The sequence below is a fragment of the Mangifera indica genome, chromosome 10 (genome assembly GCF_011075055.1).
Source record: "Mangifera indica cultivar Alphonso chromosome 10, CATAS_Mindica_2.1, whole genome shotgun sequence".
NCBI classification, from domain to species: domain Eukaryota; kingdom Viridiplantae; phylum Streptophyta; class Magnoliopsida; order Sapindales; family Anacardiaceae; genus Mangifera; species Mangifera indica.
Window position 1 is genome coordinate 16,462,592 of NC_058146.1, and position 20,327 is coordinate 16,482,918.

General features: G+C 31.9%; 1 protein-coding gene across 4 annotated transcripts in view; it reads left to right on the forward strand.

Moving 5' to 3' along the window:
- LOC123228165 (receptor kinase-like protein Xa21) overlaps nucleotides 1-20,327 on the forward strand; it is an 87,187-nt gene that overhangs the window by 10,545 nt on the left and 56,315 nt on the right. The window contains exon 12 of one of the 4 annotated variants that reach the window (XM_044653452.1): nucleotides 7,154-7,225. The exons of the other annotated variants lie outside the window; for them this stretch is intronic. Coding sequence (XP_044509387.1) covers nucleotides 7,154-7,225 — 72 coding nt within the window. The remainder of the gene's footprint in view (nucleotides 1-7,153; nucleotides 7,226-20,327) is intronic. 4 annotated transcript variants of the gene reach the window in all.

The following is a 20,327-nucleotide window of genomic DNA, read 5'->3' on the forward strand; positions in this document are numbered from 1 at the left end:
TATGCTGTATTTCTTCTGTCACAACTCCATCACTCTCATTATTTTCTTCTGAACACATACTACTGCTATGTTTACTAATGTTCAATTTATTTCCAACCATTACAAATCTGTCAGTGGTTTGTGGTTTAGTGAGAATACTTGTTACTGATGAATTCTGATTCTCAAATGTAACATACTGAATAACAATTACTCCAACAACACTTAAATTATCACGCCACAAGGCATCTTGCTTAGCACAAGGAAACTGAATTTCTTCCAATAGATTCCTGATGCAAGCCACTTCTGCAGCTACTTGGCTTAATGCTCTATACTCAGATTCTGTGGAAGAGAAAACTAGTACAATCTGTTTTCTAAAAGTCCATTGAACCAATTTATTACCCTAAAAACACACAAAAACCACTCTTAGATCTTCTATCTGCTACAGTATCAGCCCAATCAACGTTTTCCATATCAAATCTAAAGTTAGTTTGAAAGTAAATCCATAATCAAAAGTACCCTTAATGTATCTCAAAACTCCCTCACAAGCCTGCCACTGCAGCTGTGAGAGTACCTTTAAAAATTGGCTAAGTTTGTTCATAACATAAGACATATTAGAGCTCCTATATTATTGAAGATATCCTCCTATTTGATTTAATTTTGATTTGTTATTATTATTTTTTCTATTGAGAAATATTATATGTATATATTTTGGATATATAAATATATACATATTTAAGAGCACTCAATCATATAATGACACATATAAGTATATATATAAATATACATAGTTTTATTGTTTTTCTATTATATAAAATTAATATTTTCATTGCTTTTTTTTCTTTTCTTGAATGATAACAATTCCTTTAAAGTAAAAATCCCTCAATGTCTTTTTACGTATATATGTTCATCAAATCATTTTTTATTTTTATTTAAATATTTAATAATATTTTTCTATTTGTTTATTTATCTAATAATATCTTTTGTTTTTCATAAAAATAGAATATTATATCAATAAAATTTTGCATAAATATTTTTGATATTTAAATATATACAATTTGAATGTATCATAATATAATTAAATAAATATAAATTAATAATAAAATAATACCTAATTTCATAACAATATATTAATATTTATATGTAAAAAATGTAAACACAAAATATTTTTGCTTCCATATTAAATCTGAAGTTGGTTTGAAAGAAACCATAACCCAGAGTACCCTTAATATACCTCAAAACTCTTACAAGCTTGCCGTTGCAACTGTGAGGGTGCCATAAAAAAATGACTAAGTTTGTTATAATATAAGACAAATCAAAACTAGTTTGTGACACTCTTAAACAAATTTTACATCAGTAAAACATAAAAGGATGATGTGATTGGATGTACATATCATATTCATTTCAAGACCCATATGAATATGAATGATGAAAAACTTACCCACTTATGATGAATACGAATAAGAGTACAATTAGGTTACTGAAGATACAAGTAACACTACATGATAAAATCTAAGTATAAATTTAATAAATTCTATTTATGAGTAACATTTATAACCTACCTCCGTATCATGAGCCATAAGTACATGATAGTGAAAACCAGGGCTAGATTCGAAGAGAGTTTGTTTGGGCTCGAAACAAGCTTTACTTGAACGAGCCCGAGTTAAGCTTGCCTTGAACTAGCTCAAGTACGAATGCAAGCCTAAATTTTAAGCAAAAAATGAATTCGAACCCAAATTCGAACATCAATTAAGCGAGTAGAGCTCAACTCGTGAGTCGCTTACTCAAATGAAAAAAATTTAACTTGGAACAAATGACACCATTTGTTCCTTGAAATATGAGCCTAAAACCGAGCTATTAAGCCTAAAATGCAAGCCCAAAGCGAATTCAAATATGAACACGCGAACTCAAGCTAGATGCGAGCTAAGCCTGAACACTAAAATTATGAAACGAGTTGAACACAAACATGTGTTTAGCGAGCTTGGGCTCACTAAAAAAGAGTTGGCCCTGTTTGAGCTTAGCTCGGCTCGTATCCAACCTTACCTTTAACTATTGGAACCATAATTGACTTATTAATTAGATTGAGTTGGTACAGGGATTCGACACCTTGACCATGTGAGTTTCAAATTGTGCAATCTAGTCCCTACAACACTATTAGACTGCGATCAAACTCAAGCCAATGAGATATGAGATGAGACGATACTTATGAGACATGGATGATTAGATTATAGGCTGATTAAGGGAGTACCCATGACCTAGGCAACTCTTAGTTAAGGTAAAGTCCATCGATTAGTATCCTTAGATTGAAAATACTTGCTAAGATCGTTACTAGAGTGGGTATGTCGATTCCCTTATATTCGGTTGAGATATCAACAACCTTAGATTAGGATAAAGTTAAATTGGGTTAGTAAAGGAAAGCGAAGTATATTTGATGAAGAGATGTAAGATAAAATATTCTTGCTTATTGAGTATTTTGTACTCATTCCCTTCCTTTGCGTTTTATAGGTGGTAGGATTAGAGGAGACGACGATGAGGCAATGGATCAGTGATAGGCTTATTGGCGTTAGATAACCATGATTTGAGATTATGATTTATAATTAACAGACTTCTTCGGCAAGTCTTCTTCAGACAAAGATTAGTCATCTTTGTCTTTGTCTGAGATAAAAACTCATGGATGGTTGAATGTTATACAGACTTGTTCTTAAAAACATAATGTTTCCTTTTTTCTACTCATTGATATTTGTGCTAGTATTTGCATAATGCACTCCTGCATTTTCAATACTAAACTCATTCCCATCCCAACTTTTAGTAGTAATTACACAAATATTGATACTTATAAAGAGACAGTAACACCCACAAATCTAAGTCGAGATGTTAGCAATGTACATACGTGGAAAACTAAGATTTGATAAATAAACTCAGAAAACAAAACTGATAAATTGTCAATAAAAAATGGATAATATCTTGACCTAACAACATGACTATTTCCAAAATCTGAATTTGTCTTCATCTTTTTTGCCACTTTTTCTTTATTAGTCAATCTCTAAACCCGTTTGTAAGTCAATTTGCCCCACTTTTTAGAAAAAATGGAGCATCTAAATTGAAATTCCACAAAGCAATTTAGCGGAGAGACACAAATTCCACATTGGCGGAAAGGGCGCAAGGAAAGACTTGCTAATATTGACTTCTTACCAACTAAGCTCTCTCTCTTTCTCTCGTTTAACTTTTATCATATATATATATATATATATATATATATATATATATATATATATATATATATATATATATGTTATAAGTTCTTTTCTAAAGTGAAAGCAAATATATTTACCAGCCTAAAAAAAAAAAATAAAAGCAAATATACATGGCTTAATGCTCTATACTCAGATTCCGTGGAAGAGAAAACTACTGCGATCTGTTTTCTAAAAGCCAATTGAACCAATTTATTACTGCAATTGAAAAATTAATGGACCTAGAATGGTCTATAAAAGTGAAATAAAAAGTAAATGAATTACATTTTTTGACCTTTAATTAGTATAAATAATATTATTTTAAAAATCAAATATAAATAACATTTTTTCACTTAAAATTAAATTCATTTAATAAAATACTCATATTAAAAAATAAAATTATTATTTTATTTTTTAAAATTATTATATAATTCTAAATTAATAAAATAATCATGTTAAAAAGTAAAATTATAAGTTTTTAAATATTTAAATTATAGAAAAAATTACTTAATTTTTTTAATCTTTATGTAGTAATTTTTTTTTAACCGATCTTAATTTTAGATTAAAAAATATTATTAAAATATTGTTAAACCAAACATCAGTCGGGAAAATGTTATTTACTCAGATGAGTTTGAAGTTGCTAAAATAGTGAAGGCTATTTCCGACATTAAGAGAAGTCTATGTCTAGCATTCATACGTACAAATGAATTTTAAGTAAAGAATGGTGGAAAATTTGGATGTCAATTTCAGTAAATCACGGAGTAGATAATACTCAAAAGAACGTGAACCTTGCATTGTATTGATTAATGAATCATACAGCTCTTGAAAATGCCCCTCAAAGTTTCCCTTCCTTGACTTTTATCCCTGTGCAAATTTTCCATGACATCAACTTTTTCCATGACTCTCTAGAAGACTTTTTTGTTTATCTAACTTTCGTGGGATGCGACAGAATTCTATCCCAACTCAAACCGCAAAACAAAGAAGATTTTTTAACATTATTGTTAAACATTTTGAGATTTATCATTATCCAGAGACTCAAATCCAAACCTTCATATTATTGAATATGAAAATTTCAATACTTTACTATCGAGAAATATTATATTTATCTATTTTGATTATATAAAAATGTACTTATTTACATATTTGTATAATAACACATATAAATATATACATATTTATATAATAACATAATTAAGTGTATATTTTATCCTAAATTTAAGTTCATTCAATCATATAACCAAGTAACATGACGTGCTCATAGTGCTTTATAACAGCTGTCAACATAACCATTAACTACTAGAAAAAAACCGTAAAAAAAAACACAAAATATATTAGAAAAATAAAAAAGAAAACGTAATATTTTGGCAGATGTATAACAACTGTCAAAATATTTCATTTATTGCTCAATTGATGACACTTGAATAACTATCCAAATATTGATTTAAACAATTTCTGATTTAGACGGTGATTACGGAGAGAAAGAGTTTTTTTTGAGGGAGACTTGGAATTTTTTGCGGAAATTGACTGATATATACAGACTTGGAATTGGAAATTGTTAGTGGAAAATGACTAATATGTACTGGAAGTTCTTATAAGTATCATTTTCATGTACTCGCACATGTCAACAAGCCCGCACTCGACAAATCGAAGTTCTGCTCTCATGGAGAAAAATCTATTTCTCAGCATTTTTTTAGCTTTCTTAGTTCATTTTTTGACACTTCCCGTCGTTCGTGGACAAGTAACCGACATTTTCACAGACAAACAAGCTCTTCTTGCCCTGAAAGCTCGTATAAGCCATGATCCAAGCAATTTGTTGGCCAGTAATTGGTCCGCAAGTTCTTCTGTTTGTCACTGGATGGGCATAACTTGTGGTGCTCGTCACCTTCGAGTAACAGGTTTGAATATATCTCACTTGGGTCTCACAGCCACCCTTCCTCCTCTACTGGGAAATCTATCTTTCCTTTCAAGGCTAGCCATCAACAACAACAGCTTTTATGGCGCTCTCCCTGAGGAATACGCACAGTTACGTCGACTGAAATATCTTGTTTTGAGTCGCAATAGCTTATCGGGTGAACTCCCTGCAAGTATTTTCGATAATCTTCCCAATTTGCAGTTGCTCTATTTGCATTCTAACATGTTCGAGGGAAAAATACCATCGACCTTATCAAAATGCAGAAGCTTGCAAAACTTATCCTTGTCATTCAATAATTTCACAGGAGCCATTCCGAAAGAAATTGGAAACTTGACTCAACTTAGAGCGATCTATCTTGGATTCAACAAACTACAAGGTATGCTACAGATATTCTTTTTATATTCCTTGTCATTCAATAATATATTGCTTATTTATAATGTTTTTGTAGGAGAAATTCCAAAAGAGCTTGGCAATCTTGTGAAGCTGGAGGTATTATCACTGCCAGATGGTCACTTAACAGGAACCATTCCAAGAGAAATTGGGAACTTGACTTTAATCAAGTATCTATATCTATTCTCGAACAAATTAACAGGTAAATAATAAACCTCTCTCAAAACTTCATGTTATTATGACTTGTGGAACTCATCACATTCTAGTAACAGCTTTGAATATTTCTCACTTGGGTTTCACAGCCACTGTTCCTCCTCATCTAGGGAATCTATCTTTCCTTTCAACGCTAGACATCAGCAACAACATCTTTTATGGCTCTCTCCCTGCAAGCATTTTTGGCAATCTTCCTAATCTGCAATTACTTTATTTGCATTCTAACATGTTCGAGGGAAAAATACCATCAACCATATCTAAATGTAGAAGCTTGCAAAACTTATCCTTGTCATACAATAATATCACAGGAGCCATTCCGAAAGAAATTGGAAACTTGACTCAACTTAGAGAGATCTATCTTGGATACAACAAACTACAAGGTATGTTATATGATACTTTGTTTTAGTTGCAGTTACTGATGTTCTTTTTATATTCCTTGTCATTCAATAATATATTGCTTATTTATAATGATTTTATAGGAGAAATTCCAACAGAGCTTGGCAATCTTGCGAAACTGGAGATATTATCACTGCCAAATAGTAACTTAACAGGTAAATAATAAACCTCTTTCAAAACTTCATGTTATTATGACTTGTGGAACTCATCACCTTCAAGTAACAGCTTTGAATATTTCTCACTTGGGTTTCACAGCCACCGTTCCTCCTCATCTAGGGAATCTATCTTTCCTTTCAAGGCTAGACATCAGCAACAACATCTTTTATGGCTCTCTCCCTGCAAGCATTTTTGGCAATCTTCCTAATCTGCAATTACTTTATTTGCATTCTAACATGTTCGAGGGAAAAATACCATCAACCATATCTAAATGTAGAAGCTTGCAAAACTTATCCTTGTCATACAATAATTTCACAGGAGCCATTCTGAAAGAAATTGGAAACTTAACTCAACTTAGAGAGATCTATCTTGGATACAACAAACTACAAGGTATGTTAGATGATACTTTGTTGTAGTTGTAGTTACTGATGTTCTTTTTATATTCCTTGTCATTCAATAATATATTGCTTATTTATAATGATTTTGTAGGAGAAATTCCAACAGATCTTGGCAATCTTGCGAAACTAGAGATATTATCACTGCCAAATAGTAACTTAACAGGTAAATAATAAACCTCTTTCAAAACTTCATGTTATTATGACTTGTGGAACTCATCACCTTCGAGTAACAGCTTTGAATATTTCTCACTTGGGTTTCACAGCCACCGTTCCTCCTCATCTAGGGAATCTATCTTTCCTTTCAAGGCTAGACATCAGCAACAACATCTTTTATGGCTCTCTCCCTGCAAGCATTTTTGACAATCTTCCTAATCTGCAATTACTTTATTTGCATTCTAACATGTTTGAGGGAAAAATACCATCAACCATATCTAAATGTAGAAGCTTGCAAAACTTATCCTTGTCACACAATAATTTCACAGGAGCCATTCCGAAAGAATTTGGAAACTTGACTCAACTTAGAGAGATCTATCTTGGATACAACAAACTACAAGGTATGCTACAGATATTCTTTTTATATTCCTTGTTATTCAATAATATATTACTAATTTATATATTGCTCATATATAATGATTTTGTAGGAGAAATTCCAAAAGAGCTTGGTAATCTTGTGAAACTGGAGATATTATCACAGCCAAATAGTTACTTAACAGGAACTATTCCAAGAGAAATTGGGAACTTGACATTAATCAAGTATCTATATCTTGACTCGAACAAATTAACAGGTAAATAATAAACCTCTCCCAAAACGTCATATTATTATGACTTGTGGAACTCATCACCTTCGAGTAACAACTTTGAATTTGAGAGAGGTAAATAATAGACCTCTCTCAAATTAAAGTATTAAAATGAATTAATTTCATTTTGTTATAATAATCCAATTCACTAATTTGAGCTATCATTTTTTTAGGTGAGATACTGTATGAAATTGGCAATCTTCATAGTCTTGAGCAGTTGGATCTTGCACAAAACCACCTAGTTGGCCCTGTCCCAACTACTATATTCAACATTTCAACAATGCAAATACTTTCATTGGCGGTCAATCAACTCTTCGGAATTATTCCATCAATTGCAGAGCTTCCAAACCTTGAGGGTCTTTACCTGTGGGGAAATAATTTCAGTGGGCCATTTCCCAATTTCATCACCAATGCTTCCAAGCTCTCCATTATAGAAATCGCAAATAACTCATTCTCAGGCTTTATTCCTGGCACAATTGGTAATTTAAAAAATCTTGAAAGAGTTTATTTACAATATAATTACTTTACATCTACTCCTGATCTAAGCTTTCTTTCCAATTTGACAAATTGCAAGACTTTAAAATATCTAATCTTAAGCGGAAATCCACTAAATAGCATGCTTCCAGGTTCCATAGGGAATCTTTCTTTTTCTTTGGAACATTTTTCCATAAATGATTGCAACATTAGTGGAAAAGTTCCCAAAGAAATTGGAAACTTGAAAAACTTGATAGATCTACAATTACAAGATAATGAATTGGTTGGACCAATTCCAATTACTATGGATGGATTGCAGAGTCTCCAAGGTTTGTATCTTCAAAATAATAAATTTGAAGGACTCATCCCAGATACTTTTTGTCATTTAAATGAATTGGATGAGTTGAATTTGGGGGGAAACAAGTTCTATGTAGCCATACCTGCATGTATTGGCAATCTCACTGCACTGAGAAATTTGTTTTTACATTCAAACATGTTAACTTCTATACCATCAACTTTGTGGAACCTTAAGGATCTCTTGTACTATGATTTGTCATCAAATTTTCTGGACGGATCTCTTTCATTAGACATTGTAAGTCTTAAGGTTGCCATAGTTATAAATCTTTCAAGGAATCTTTTTTCAGGAGAGATTCCAATTGCTATTGGAAGCCTAGAAAATCTACAATCTCTCTCCTTAAATTACAACAGATTACAAGGCTCAATTCCTGAAACATTTGGCAACTTAAAAAGCTTGGAATTCTTAGATTTGTCTGGAAATAACCTTTCTGGAGTGATTCCCAAGTCTTTGGAGGCACTCATGTATCTCAAATATCTAAATTTATCTTTCAACCAACTAAGTGGCGAAATTCCTAGAGTAGGGTCCTTCAAAAATTTCTCAGCTGAATCGTTTATGGGGAATCTTGCATTGTGTGGACCTCCTCAACTGCAAGTTCCATCATGCCAAAAAAGCACTCATCGAAAATCAAGGGCTAAAAAGGTTTTCCTGTTGATTCTTTTGCCAACATGCATTGCAATCTCATTAGTTGTCCTGGTTCTTATGTCTTTGTTTATTCGGAAAAGGAGAACAAGGCCAACTACCAATGTTGATTTTTGTCCTGGAGGAACATGGAGAAAAATTTCTTACCAAGAACTTGTGAGAGCAACGGATGGATTTAGTGAGAACAACTTGCTTGGCAAAGGAAGTTACGGTTCAGTTTACAAAGGAAGATTAGATGACGGAATGGCGGTTGTAGCAAAAGTATTTCTTTTGGATTTTGAAGGAGCTCTTACAAGTTTTGAAACTGAATGTGAAGTGATAAGAGGTGTTCGTCATCGAAATCTTGTCAAAATCATCAGCAGTTGTTCAAATGATGACTTTAAATCTTTGATACTTGAATACATGCCTAATGGGAGCTTGGAAAAATTGTTGTTCTATGAGAAGAATGTTTTGGACATTTCTCATAGACTGAATATAATGATCGATGTTGCTTCAGCTTTGGAATATCTCCACTTTGGCTATTCAATCCCAATCATTCATTGTGACGTAAAGCCATGCAATGTCCTACTAGACGAACATATGGTTGCACATTTAAGTGACTTTGGCATTGCAAAGCTCTTAGGTGAAAAAAACTCCATGACGCAAACAAAGACCCTTGCCACCATTGGTTATATGGCACCAGGTAATTGTTTCATTTTTTTTCTAAGATGACCACATATGGAGATATGAAACTATCAATTTATTTTATTGAAACGATCGAATTTTGTTTTTTTATTTGAGAGACTTAACTTTCAAATTTTTATTTTGAAAGATCCAAACTTTTAAATCTTCCTATATAAAAAACCAAACTTCAATATTTTCTATTAAATGTATTAAACAAACACAATTAAATTGATTTTGTTTTGTTTTATTTTGGAAACAAGGTCATCAGTTTGGTATTTTTAATAAGAAATAGTGAAAATTTAGTGATTTAATAAAAAAATTTGAAAATTTGGTTTTTTAATAGAAAAAATTGAAAGTTTAATTGTATTAATTAAATAAAATACAAACTTTAGATCCTTCATTAAAAATAGATTATAGTTTGATACCTCCATTTGTTATAATTTTTTTAATTAAAACTTCGATTTGTTACTGTTTTTGTGTAGCAATGAAAGTGTACATATATAATTACTGTGATTAGAATACGGGAGAGAAGGAAAGGTATCTAGACAAGGAGATGTGTACAGCTATGGTGTCATGCTAATGGAAACATTTACCAAGAAGAAGCCAACAAATGAAATGTTTACAGAAGAAATGAGCTTAAGGAGGTGGGTTAGTGAATCATTATGCAGCACAGTGATGCAAGTCGTGGACACAGATTTGCTTGTAAGGGATGATGAACATTTCTCAAGCAAGGAAGAATGTGTGTCGTCTATCTTAAGCTTGGCTATGGAGTGTACAAGAGAATCACCTCTGGATAGGATCACCATGAAAGAAGTAGTGACAAGACTCATCAAAATTAGAGCCCAACTCGCAGAAATCGAAACAAGAAAAGGTAGATGGGTTTTGAATTTAGGCTAACTTCCTTCTATTTTCAATAAGAATAAAGTTGTAATATAAATGATCAATCACATACCTTTAATCTTTTTTTCTGTCTATGTTATGTTATTTAACTATGGATAATTGCTCTTGATTCATAGATAGAAATGGAAGAACTGGCTAGCTAACGTCCTTTCAATGAGGCAACCTGAGTTTGGCAACCTTCTACCTCTACCATGAGTTTGATGGCAAGTATATGCATGTTATAAGGTCAACTTTGATTAAAAACAAGTTCTTGTAATAAATATTTAAAATTGATGGATCTTAGTAATGATAAAGTATAGGGGTTTTGAAATTTTCCTATTTTCACTAGAGATGAATTATAGTGTCTATTATTATTATTATTATTTGGATACTTAAATATATATATATATATATATATATATATATATATATATATATATATATATATATATATATATATATATATATACATTTAACAAAAACCAGCCAGGGGCAAACAACCTAAGTTCATCCACAATCACGATCAAACAACACTTCCAACCCACACTACAGGGAGCCCACTGGATCCACACAGTTCACTTACACAACAATCCTCTATGCCTAGGAAGCCACAGAAACACCAGCTCGTTCACACACCAGGCAGCCAAGAAATCCACCGGAACTGCCCACCAGAAACCAAAAAGAGCAGCTTGCAAAAATAGAAGAAGGCACAAGTAGAAGGACAGATGCAGCAGCCGAAACAAACAGAACCAGGGAGGCACCTTCCACCAAAAGATAGAAACAGCAACAACAGAGAGCAAAAACGACGGCACCAGCAAGAACAGAAGCAGCACTCAGGAACCACCAACAGGAGTGGCAGCAGTACAAATAAGGAGATTAGCAGAAGCAGACTGTATTTTCCAGGGATGGGAGCTCCAGCAAGAACAGAGCAGAAAACATCAGGATGGCACAACAACGGGTATGGAGGACACCAACTCAGACAGCGAAGCTGAACTAGGCAAAGGACAGCAAACCACCAGGTGGAACCACAACCAAGAACCATCCACGCAAAACACTGCTGGAACGCTCCAGGACAGACAAGAAAGACTCTGGGAGAGAAAGGATAGGAAGGTGCCACCAAAACTGGCAGCTAAGAACACAAATTCGGCAGTAGTAAGGCAGACAAAGGCCAACATATCCAATGAACCCAAATGCAGGAGAAAACCAACAGGGGAGAGGGATGCAGGGATGAGCGACTCCAGAGAAGGAGAAAGGCAAAAGAACATGAGAGGATTCCAACACTAAAGCAGCTGCAGAGAGCCAACCAGAGCCAAAATAGACCAGTAGCATAACGACGCCTCCACAGGACCTACGAACACATTGGAAGAAGCTAGGCCGATGCAGAGGAGAACCACAGAAAGCCAGAGACCACCAGGGAGTTGCAGAGAAAAGGCTGAAAACACACCATGAGAAGGAAACAGGCCAGAAACAGAGAACGCAGGATGAAGAACCCATAAAAAGTCTAGGAGCAGAAGAGATAAGGCAGTGAAGAGGGACATGCTAGATTTATTTCATAGAACAAAATAAAATAAATCATTCAATTATAATCTCAATATCTACGTATAGATTATAAAATACTGAATTAAACTTTAGGGTTTTAAAAATACCTGAATCTTTATGCAATTTGAAACTAAAATCTATTGAAATCACCTAAAATTATTTGTCGAGATCACCTCTTTATGTGACTTAGTCTTCGACTCCAAAAATCTCTCTGAATGATAGCTTTGAATAGGTAAGTTATACTGCATTTATTCTTTATTAGGTTTTGGAGCAGAGACCTAGCCAATTTATAGTAGGTTAAATGACCTCCCATCAAGGTCCAATAAACCTTAAGGCTTACACTTGTGCTGTCCACCCAGACATAACTTTTAAGTGTATTAAACTTATCCTTATTGATCACTTAAGCTTATTTATAAACTATTATTAGACTATTCAATTATCCAGTTTTATTAAATCAAAATCATAATTAATGTTAGCCCACATCAAGAAATTTCTAACATTCTCTAACTTGGGAAACATTAATTATTTTTTATTTTATTTTAAGAAAAAGAAAACAATTTTTTTTGACTCTCGGATAATTAACATTTTTAACTTTAAGTGACCACTATTTCAAAAAAACAAAATAATCCAAAGATAAATTACACTTTAATAAACAATTATGTTAATATGACCATCAATAACGAACCAAGACATAAGGTGGAGGCTCAAGGCCGTCCACAATAGACATAAGGTGTTAGACTTTAAGAAAAAGAATAAGAAGTGTTTTCCAAACTAGCCATCAATTTTTTTTTTGACAACAATAGAGGAGATGACAAGGTAAAGCGAAGGAGTAGTTAATTATACGTTTAGTTATGTAGAGGGAGAGTCGATATTTATTGGGTGGAGGAAATTGAGATGGCCATTTGAAGTGAGTTTAGAGTTGGTTAGGAAGGGATTTGAGTAGAGTATAATAAGATTAATAAAAGAAAACAAGGCCGACAACTAAGAAGTAGAATAAAGAAGGGAAGAATAACCAAATAAAATCTATGTATTTCTCTATGACTTCTTGTGTATTGTTTACAAATGATTTTTCACATAATTATGTACATTTTGTAGATAAAATTTAATCCAATATCAGAATTTAAACTCAAATAAATCTAATATTAAAAGTTAAACTTTAAGTTAAATCTAATCTCAAAGTTTAAATTTAAATGTAATTAAAACTCAAAAAGTGTCAACTCAATTCTAAATTTTTCTTTGATAACAATTGTGTCTTTTTATTTTACAGTAGTTAAATCTAATATAAAACAAACGAAAATTATACATTTGTATCGAAAATTGATGTATATATTGTATAAATCATATGATATAGTATGTATTTTCTAATAATTAATTTATTTTTTGAGAAATAAAGATGTAATAGAGTGTATATATAATCTTATAATTTTAAAAATATTTATAATATTATTAAGATGATATTAAGTACTACATATTTTGATTATCTTAAAATTAAATTTAAAATTATTAATTAATAATGATTAAACTAATAAAGTTTAAACTGTAAAATTCCAATAACCGAAAAAATAAACAAAATATAAATATTTAACTTTTTAGTCAGCGACATCCAATTGACCACCTGTTCCACCACTGACTTAATGCAAAATAATTGGTTTTATTAATATTTTGTTTTTTTAAATTATATAATATAATATATATATATATATGTGTGAGTGTGTGTGTGTGTGTGACGTAAAAAATTAAAATTTCAATATTTTATCCATTACATTGAAGAGAATGTTAGGAAAGAAATAATGATAATATGTTCCAAAAGAGATTCTGACCCCACTTTCAAAGGCCCCACCCAAGGCAAAGACCATAAAAAGGGCCCCGATGAATGAGGTGACTCAACGTGTTGAATTTAGAGTATTATAAAATAAATAAATAAATAAATAAAAGAAAGTGTGGAATTTTGGTTCTTATTTATTAAAAAAAAAAAACATTGAAAAGAATGTTGACAAAAATTTCATCATAATATCCCACAAAAGAATGTTCACTCCAACCTTTAACTTTGAAGAAAGATATTTTTCTTTTCAAATTTTTAGGGTTTTTCTTCACCCTTCCGCCATGCCATAATTGTTAGTTTCTAATCTAAACTCAATTACTAGAAACTTTACCTCAAACCTAAAAACAACGAAGTATTGTCCTTTGAAAGATGACACTTGTTGTCTAAATCTGGATAACGAAATATTTACAAACCTTGGGTGTAGATGTTGATTTTTTAAACTTTGGGTCAGAGAAAATTGTGAAATTTTCAAACTGAGATGAGCAAATACAATTAAATTTTAATATTTTAAATTTTTTTATTAAATAACAGTTTTATCCCTAATCTTAACTGAAATTTTAAATAGATAACTCAGATTTAAAATTTTTTCAAATCTTATAAATGTAACTTTAAGAACATATCTAAACTTGGATGGGAAATAGTCTTTTGGCCTTAAAAAAGGCTAATGAGCTAGCGGAATGTCCGTTTCTACAAGGATTTTCTTATAATGTTTATGTTGTATATTTATTTTAACAACTGAGTTTTATAAAAGTGAAGATATTCTAATCATTTGAATACATTTTTCACCTAAAATATATTAAATCTAAATCAAAATCAAGCAGTGCAGGCCCACCGTCGCAAGCCGTCGGATAATCGGACATGAGAGTATGCCAAGGTGCCGCCGCCACCTAATTCTGTTAATTTTCTTCTTGCTTTGTCATTTTCGTATGTTGAATTTGGGAAAAAATAAATTTGCATGTTTTAGTTCAAAGTTCAAATTTTACACCCTTTAGCTTAGTGTAAAAGATCATTTGTTTTTTTCTGTGTGTTATTGGTTCATTTAAAAAATAAAGCCAGTTGTTGGTCTGACTTTGTTAGTTTGTTTGTTTGCTTGACAGAACAGTTTATAATTCCCTCATATAATTTACTGGCCGACTGCCTTGCTATTGATCATCGGGGCAAACTTTACTATCACATACCGAGTCACATGGTAGACTGGGAGTGGAGGAAGAGAAGAATAATATTTGAACTTGGATTATAATCGGCTGACATAATGTGTTTTCAGGTTTTCAATCGGCTGACACAATATTTGAACTTCATGAAGACCTCCTTTTCTATTCTCTTATGCTTTTCTTTTTTGGCCATCTTCTTTCTTCTGTTGTAGATTTACGAACTTTGAATTATTGAAGTTGTTATTGCTTAATGATTTTGATTCTGCATGATTTATTGGTTGCATTTTGTTTCAAATATGTGTAATCTTTGCCTTATTTTCTTATGTTTTCTAACCCAGAAGTTTGAATCAAATGTGTGTAAATCTGTTATCCTTTTTAATAATGATGTCTGTTGAGTCTATTTCAATAATTACATAGTGTGGATATAAGAAAAGGGGAATTTGATACTCTCATTTTCAACTAGCTCAGACATTAATCATAACAGTTAGATGTTTTAAAGACTAGGAAAAATATTTTTTTGTCGAGAGTCATAGTGTAACTTTGTTTTAGTTTTCTATAGATGCGAACTGGAAATGCCATTGATGGATGTGCAATCTTATGGCGAACATCAAGGTAATCATTCTCAATTTTGCAAGCCTTTGATTTTTTAACTAGTCAATATCCAGGGAATGTCTAGTTTGCTAATGATTAATGGCTAGATTTCGTTGATCATGACACCAAATTTTTTAACTAGAGGTTGGCTGTCTTCCTGTTGTCATAAGTCCTGTTCAATTTTGCAGTAGTTGGCTTACTTTTATCAATTAATTTTCTTGATTCATGGCAATAGCGCTTACTTTCATCAATCACTCTTTGTCTTTCAACCTCCACCCTGACTATGAGATGTTGACATTTAATGCAGCAAAGTCATGATTAGTAGTCCTAAAGTACCCCTGGGTGAAGCTAGAATGAAAGTTTAGAGTCATGTAGCTTTTTAGATTGTAGAAATTCCTGTTTAATGGGAGCAGTTGTAATTGTAGTAATAATTATATATTTGGGTTCAATTTATAATTTTTATTTCCAGTTTCAATAATATGGTTTTACTTCTTGTTCGTATATATGGATATATTTTACAAAAAATGTTTTCTTTTATAGATTCCTTCTTTCTACAAAAGGTTGGATAAACAACTTTAATATATTCTAAACGATTTTAAATTATTTGTTTTTCTTTAAATTTTGAAGTAGATTCTAATTTTGTATATTTGAAAATGGCTATTAGCAAACTATTCATTCAAAACTGTTTGAAAATGGCTATTAGCCTGGAATTGCTTCATGATTATTGTGCTAAAACTTGTCTCCACAGGTAATGTTGCTGAAGCTGACAAGAACCTCCAATATTTTCTGAGCTTTCTCCATTATACATTGATGGTGTTACTGATGAAGAACCCAAAAGTTCTGCCTCCCGGTTCTGTTTCTCCATTTTTGACTGCATAACTCAAGCCGGTATCGCAGCCCACTTATCACGAATCCGAGACTGCTTGATAATAAATTTTGATGATAGTTTTGATTCTGCTTACCATTCCCCCGTTCTTCAGCTACGCAGGAATCGATTTCACTCACTGGATTCTTCAAATTTTCATCTACAGAGACGCTTATATGATTCTGAAAATGACCCCAGACAAGCTCTTTCAGATTCTTTTGAAACTCAGGGGCTCTGGCATTGCTTTCTCTGCATCTATTTACCCTGCTGTTAAAGTCTCTCAAACCATAATAAAACGGCGAAGACAAAGCGAATTCAACTTGGGAAGAAACAACTGAATTGAAAACACTGCTGTGCTTTCAGAAATCAATGAGTAAATATCAAAGTGGAAGGTAGCCTCACTATTACTGGGAGTAACCTGATTTTGAACTTTACCAGTAAAGGTAAACTATTCTTCCCACACAATTGGCATACTACCCATGGATGGTTGAATACTATTTAGACTTGTGTTCTTAAAGACATTATGTCTTATTTTTTCTACAGAATTAATATTTGTGCTGGTATTTGCATAGTACACTCATTCCCATTCCAACTTTAAAAACTAATCTCATTAGAAGTAATAAATTTTGAAATAAAAACTAAACATTCTTTCACTTACAAAGACTAATAACCAACTCATAAGTAACCGATCATAGTTCTTCTAATAAGCATACTGAGTAATACATTATTTAATAAAGTTCAAGCCAGAATCATCTTTCACATTCACAAAAGGTGAGGGACATGTGACTAGACTTATTAGATGCTCTTCAAACTCATGAACACTTACTGAGAACAAGATTTGTGCCCTCTAGTAGCAATAGTTGTCTTTTGACAATTTCAGTTTTATTGTCTGTAGACTTGAGACTAGAAAACTTCCACTTGAGACAATTGTTGAGATACAAAGGTCCAAATGTTGCATTTTTCTCCGGTGCACTCTGATAGTTCATCTACATATGAACATCATCCATTTTAAGACATAGGTTAGAGGCTTTGATACCATAAAAGAGAAATATCAAAGGAGAAAATAGCCTAGGAACCACTGATGGCATTGAATAATTCAAAGTTGTTTCCTAGGTAGTTGTTAGCAAGGATTGAAAAATCGGACCAGACCAGTTCATCGAATCGGATAGACCGTGAATCGATACTATAGACGAACACCCTAGAAGACAAAACCGTTTTAGATTTGAAATTGGATTGGACCGCAGTCGAACCGTTGGTTCGTATCTGAACCGCAGTCCAATCGGTTTAGGGGATTTCCTGTTCAAGATTTCATATAAAAACTATAAAATCTTTTATTTTTTCTTCTTCCTTTCCTTGTTGTGCCCGCAGAAGAAGAGTTACTGCAGGTGACGACTTTCTCCAAGTTCAGCGCTGTTGATTCATCTTTTGCCTACAACGATGACGACGCCGCTGAGAGGTGTTGGTTTCAATCACAGGTTCACAAGACGGCAACAACGGTAGTTCGTTGTTTGTAAGGCTTAAATCTTCCCGTTGCTACTGTAAACTTTTTGTTTATTGTGAAGTTTGTTTGAAGTTTTAAACTCTGAATCATAATGCAATTTTTTTAAATTTTGGTCAAACGGTGTACAACAATTTTTTTTGATAATTGTGAAGATGATTTTACTGCAATTCCCTTTGATAATTTGGTCAACAAGTCAACATGTGATATTTTAAATTTTACCTTAACAGGCTTTGAATTTTAGTGCTTGTGAATTTGTGTTATGGCTTTGGTGTTTGTCAATTTGTGTTATGATTTTTAGTGTTTAATAATAGGTCAATTTGTAATTAACTAATTGTTTTTGTCAATTTAATATGTTATTGTTAATTTATAATTTTATGTTACGAATTTGTAATTTTATTATGTATCTGTATTGGATGTCTAGACTGAGTGTATTTCATTCGTAATGTGGTTAGTTTCTAAGAATTTGGAAGTTAAATATTAGTCTTCTGTGATACTCTATTTATATATAATAAACCAATATATGCCAATTTTATTCCGTCAAGCCAGTTTAGTGATCAAATTATGAATATTGTTGTTTATAACAAATGTACGGAGTTATGTATGTTGAAATTCAACAGTTGAATTGAATAATAAAATTGATTATGAGTTTTTGAGTCTTTGACTTTCACAATCAAATATTGTTAGTATTAAATTTTACAATTAAAAGTTATACTTTAAAAATCTAATTATATAATATGATAAAGATATACACATTTATTTGCATAAGTGATATTTATTATTTACTTTATTGTTCATATACACAAAAATTTTATTTCATAATTCAAACATTACATATGCAAATTACAAAAGTTTTTTATTTTTAATGCTCAATATATATTTAATGAATATACATATATACATACATATATATATATATATATATATATATATATATATATATATATATATATATATATTATAATTGATATTCTGATTTTTTTGTTATTTTTTTATGTAATAGATAGATATAGTAAAAGTATGTCACATCTGGATTTGGGGCTTCTTCGACACCATGTCAAGTGAAAGGTGATATTGCTTGGGCATATGTTTTTGAGAGTGTAGATGAGAATGGAAGAAAGATGTTGAATTGTTTATATTGTGGTAAAACAAGTAGAAAATGTGGGATATATAGAATGAAACAACCTTTGGTCGGGAAAAAAAGGGATGTTGGTCCATGCACTAAAGTTCCTCATGATGTTAGATATCAAATGGTGAATGCATTAGATAAGATTGCAACAAAAAATAAAGAAAGACAAAAATTTTGTAGGCATGCAACTTTTTTTAGTGCTACTATACCTCCATTTGAGGGTGCTATTGCAGTTGAAGAATTTAAAGGGTTGTCTCTTCCTATGAACATGACTAAAGGCAATACTAGTACTAGGTCTTCTAGAAAACAAATTAGACTTACAAATGATTCAAAAGAAAATGACCGATTAGGGTTAGTGATATTTTTGCTCCAAGGATTACTTGTGGGGCTCAACCTTGAATAAGAAGTGTTTGGGCTGGAAAAGAAGTCAAACGGAGAGTTGACATGACTATTGTGAGGTTCTTATATGATGTTTGCATCCCTATTAATGTATTAAATTCTAATTATTTTCAACCTATATTAGATGTTATAACTAAAATTGGGCCTGGATATAAGCAACCGACATATTACGAAGCATGAATGAATTTGTTAAACGATTCAAAGAAGAGAGTTCAATTAGTTGTTGATAGTTACAGAAAAAATTGGGAAGGTGTTAGTTGCACACTTATGGCTGATGGTTGGACAGATATTTCTAATAGGTCATTGATAAATTTTATAATATATTGTCCAAAAGAGATTTGTTTTATCAAATCAATGGATGTATATGATGTTGTAAAGGGGGCGGACACATTATTTGGGTTGTTTGAGGAAATAATACTATAGGTTGGGCCTAAGAGCATTGTCCATTTTATGACTGATAATAAAGCTAATTATAAAACGGCTGAAGGATTATTGTGTGAAAAATATAAAAATATTATTTGGTCACCTTGTGCAGCACACTGTATCAATTTGATTTTCAAAGATATTGGTGAAATAGATCATATTGTTAGAATTTTCAAATGTGCATCTCTTGTGACAAAGTTTATTTATAATCATACATTATTGATAGCTTGGTTGAGGAAAAGAGAAAGATGGAGAGAAATTATACGACCTGATGCAACCCGATTTGCTACGACTTTCATTGCATTGTAAAGTCTTTTTGAGCATAAGCATGACTTACAAGCGATGGTCATTGATAGATTTTTTATTAATTCCAGCTATGTAAAGAGTAATCAGGGCAAAGAGCTTGTGACCATAATTCTAAATAATGAT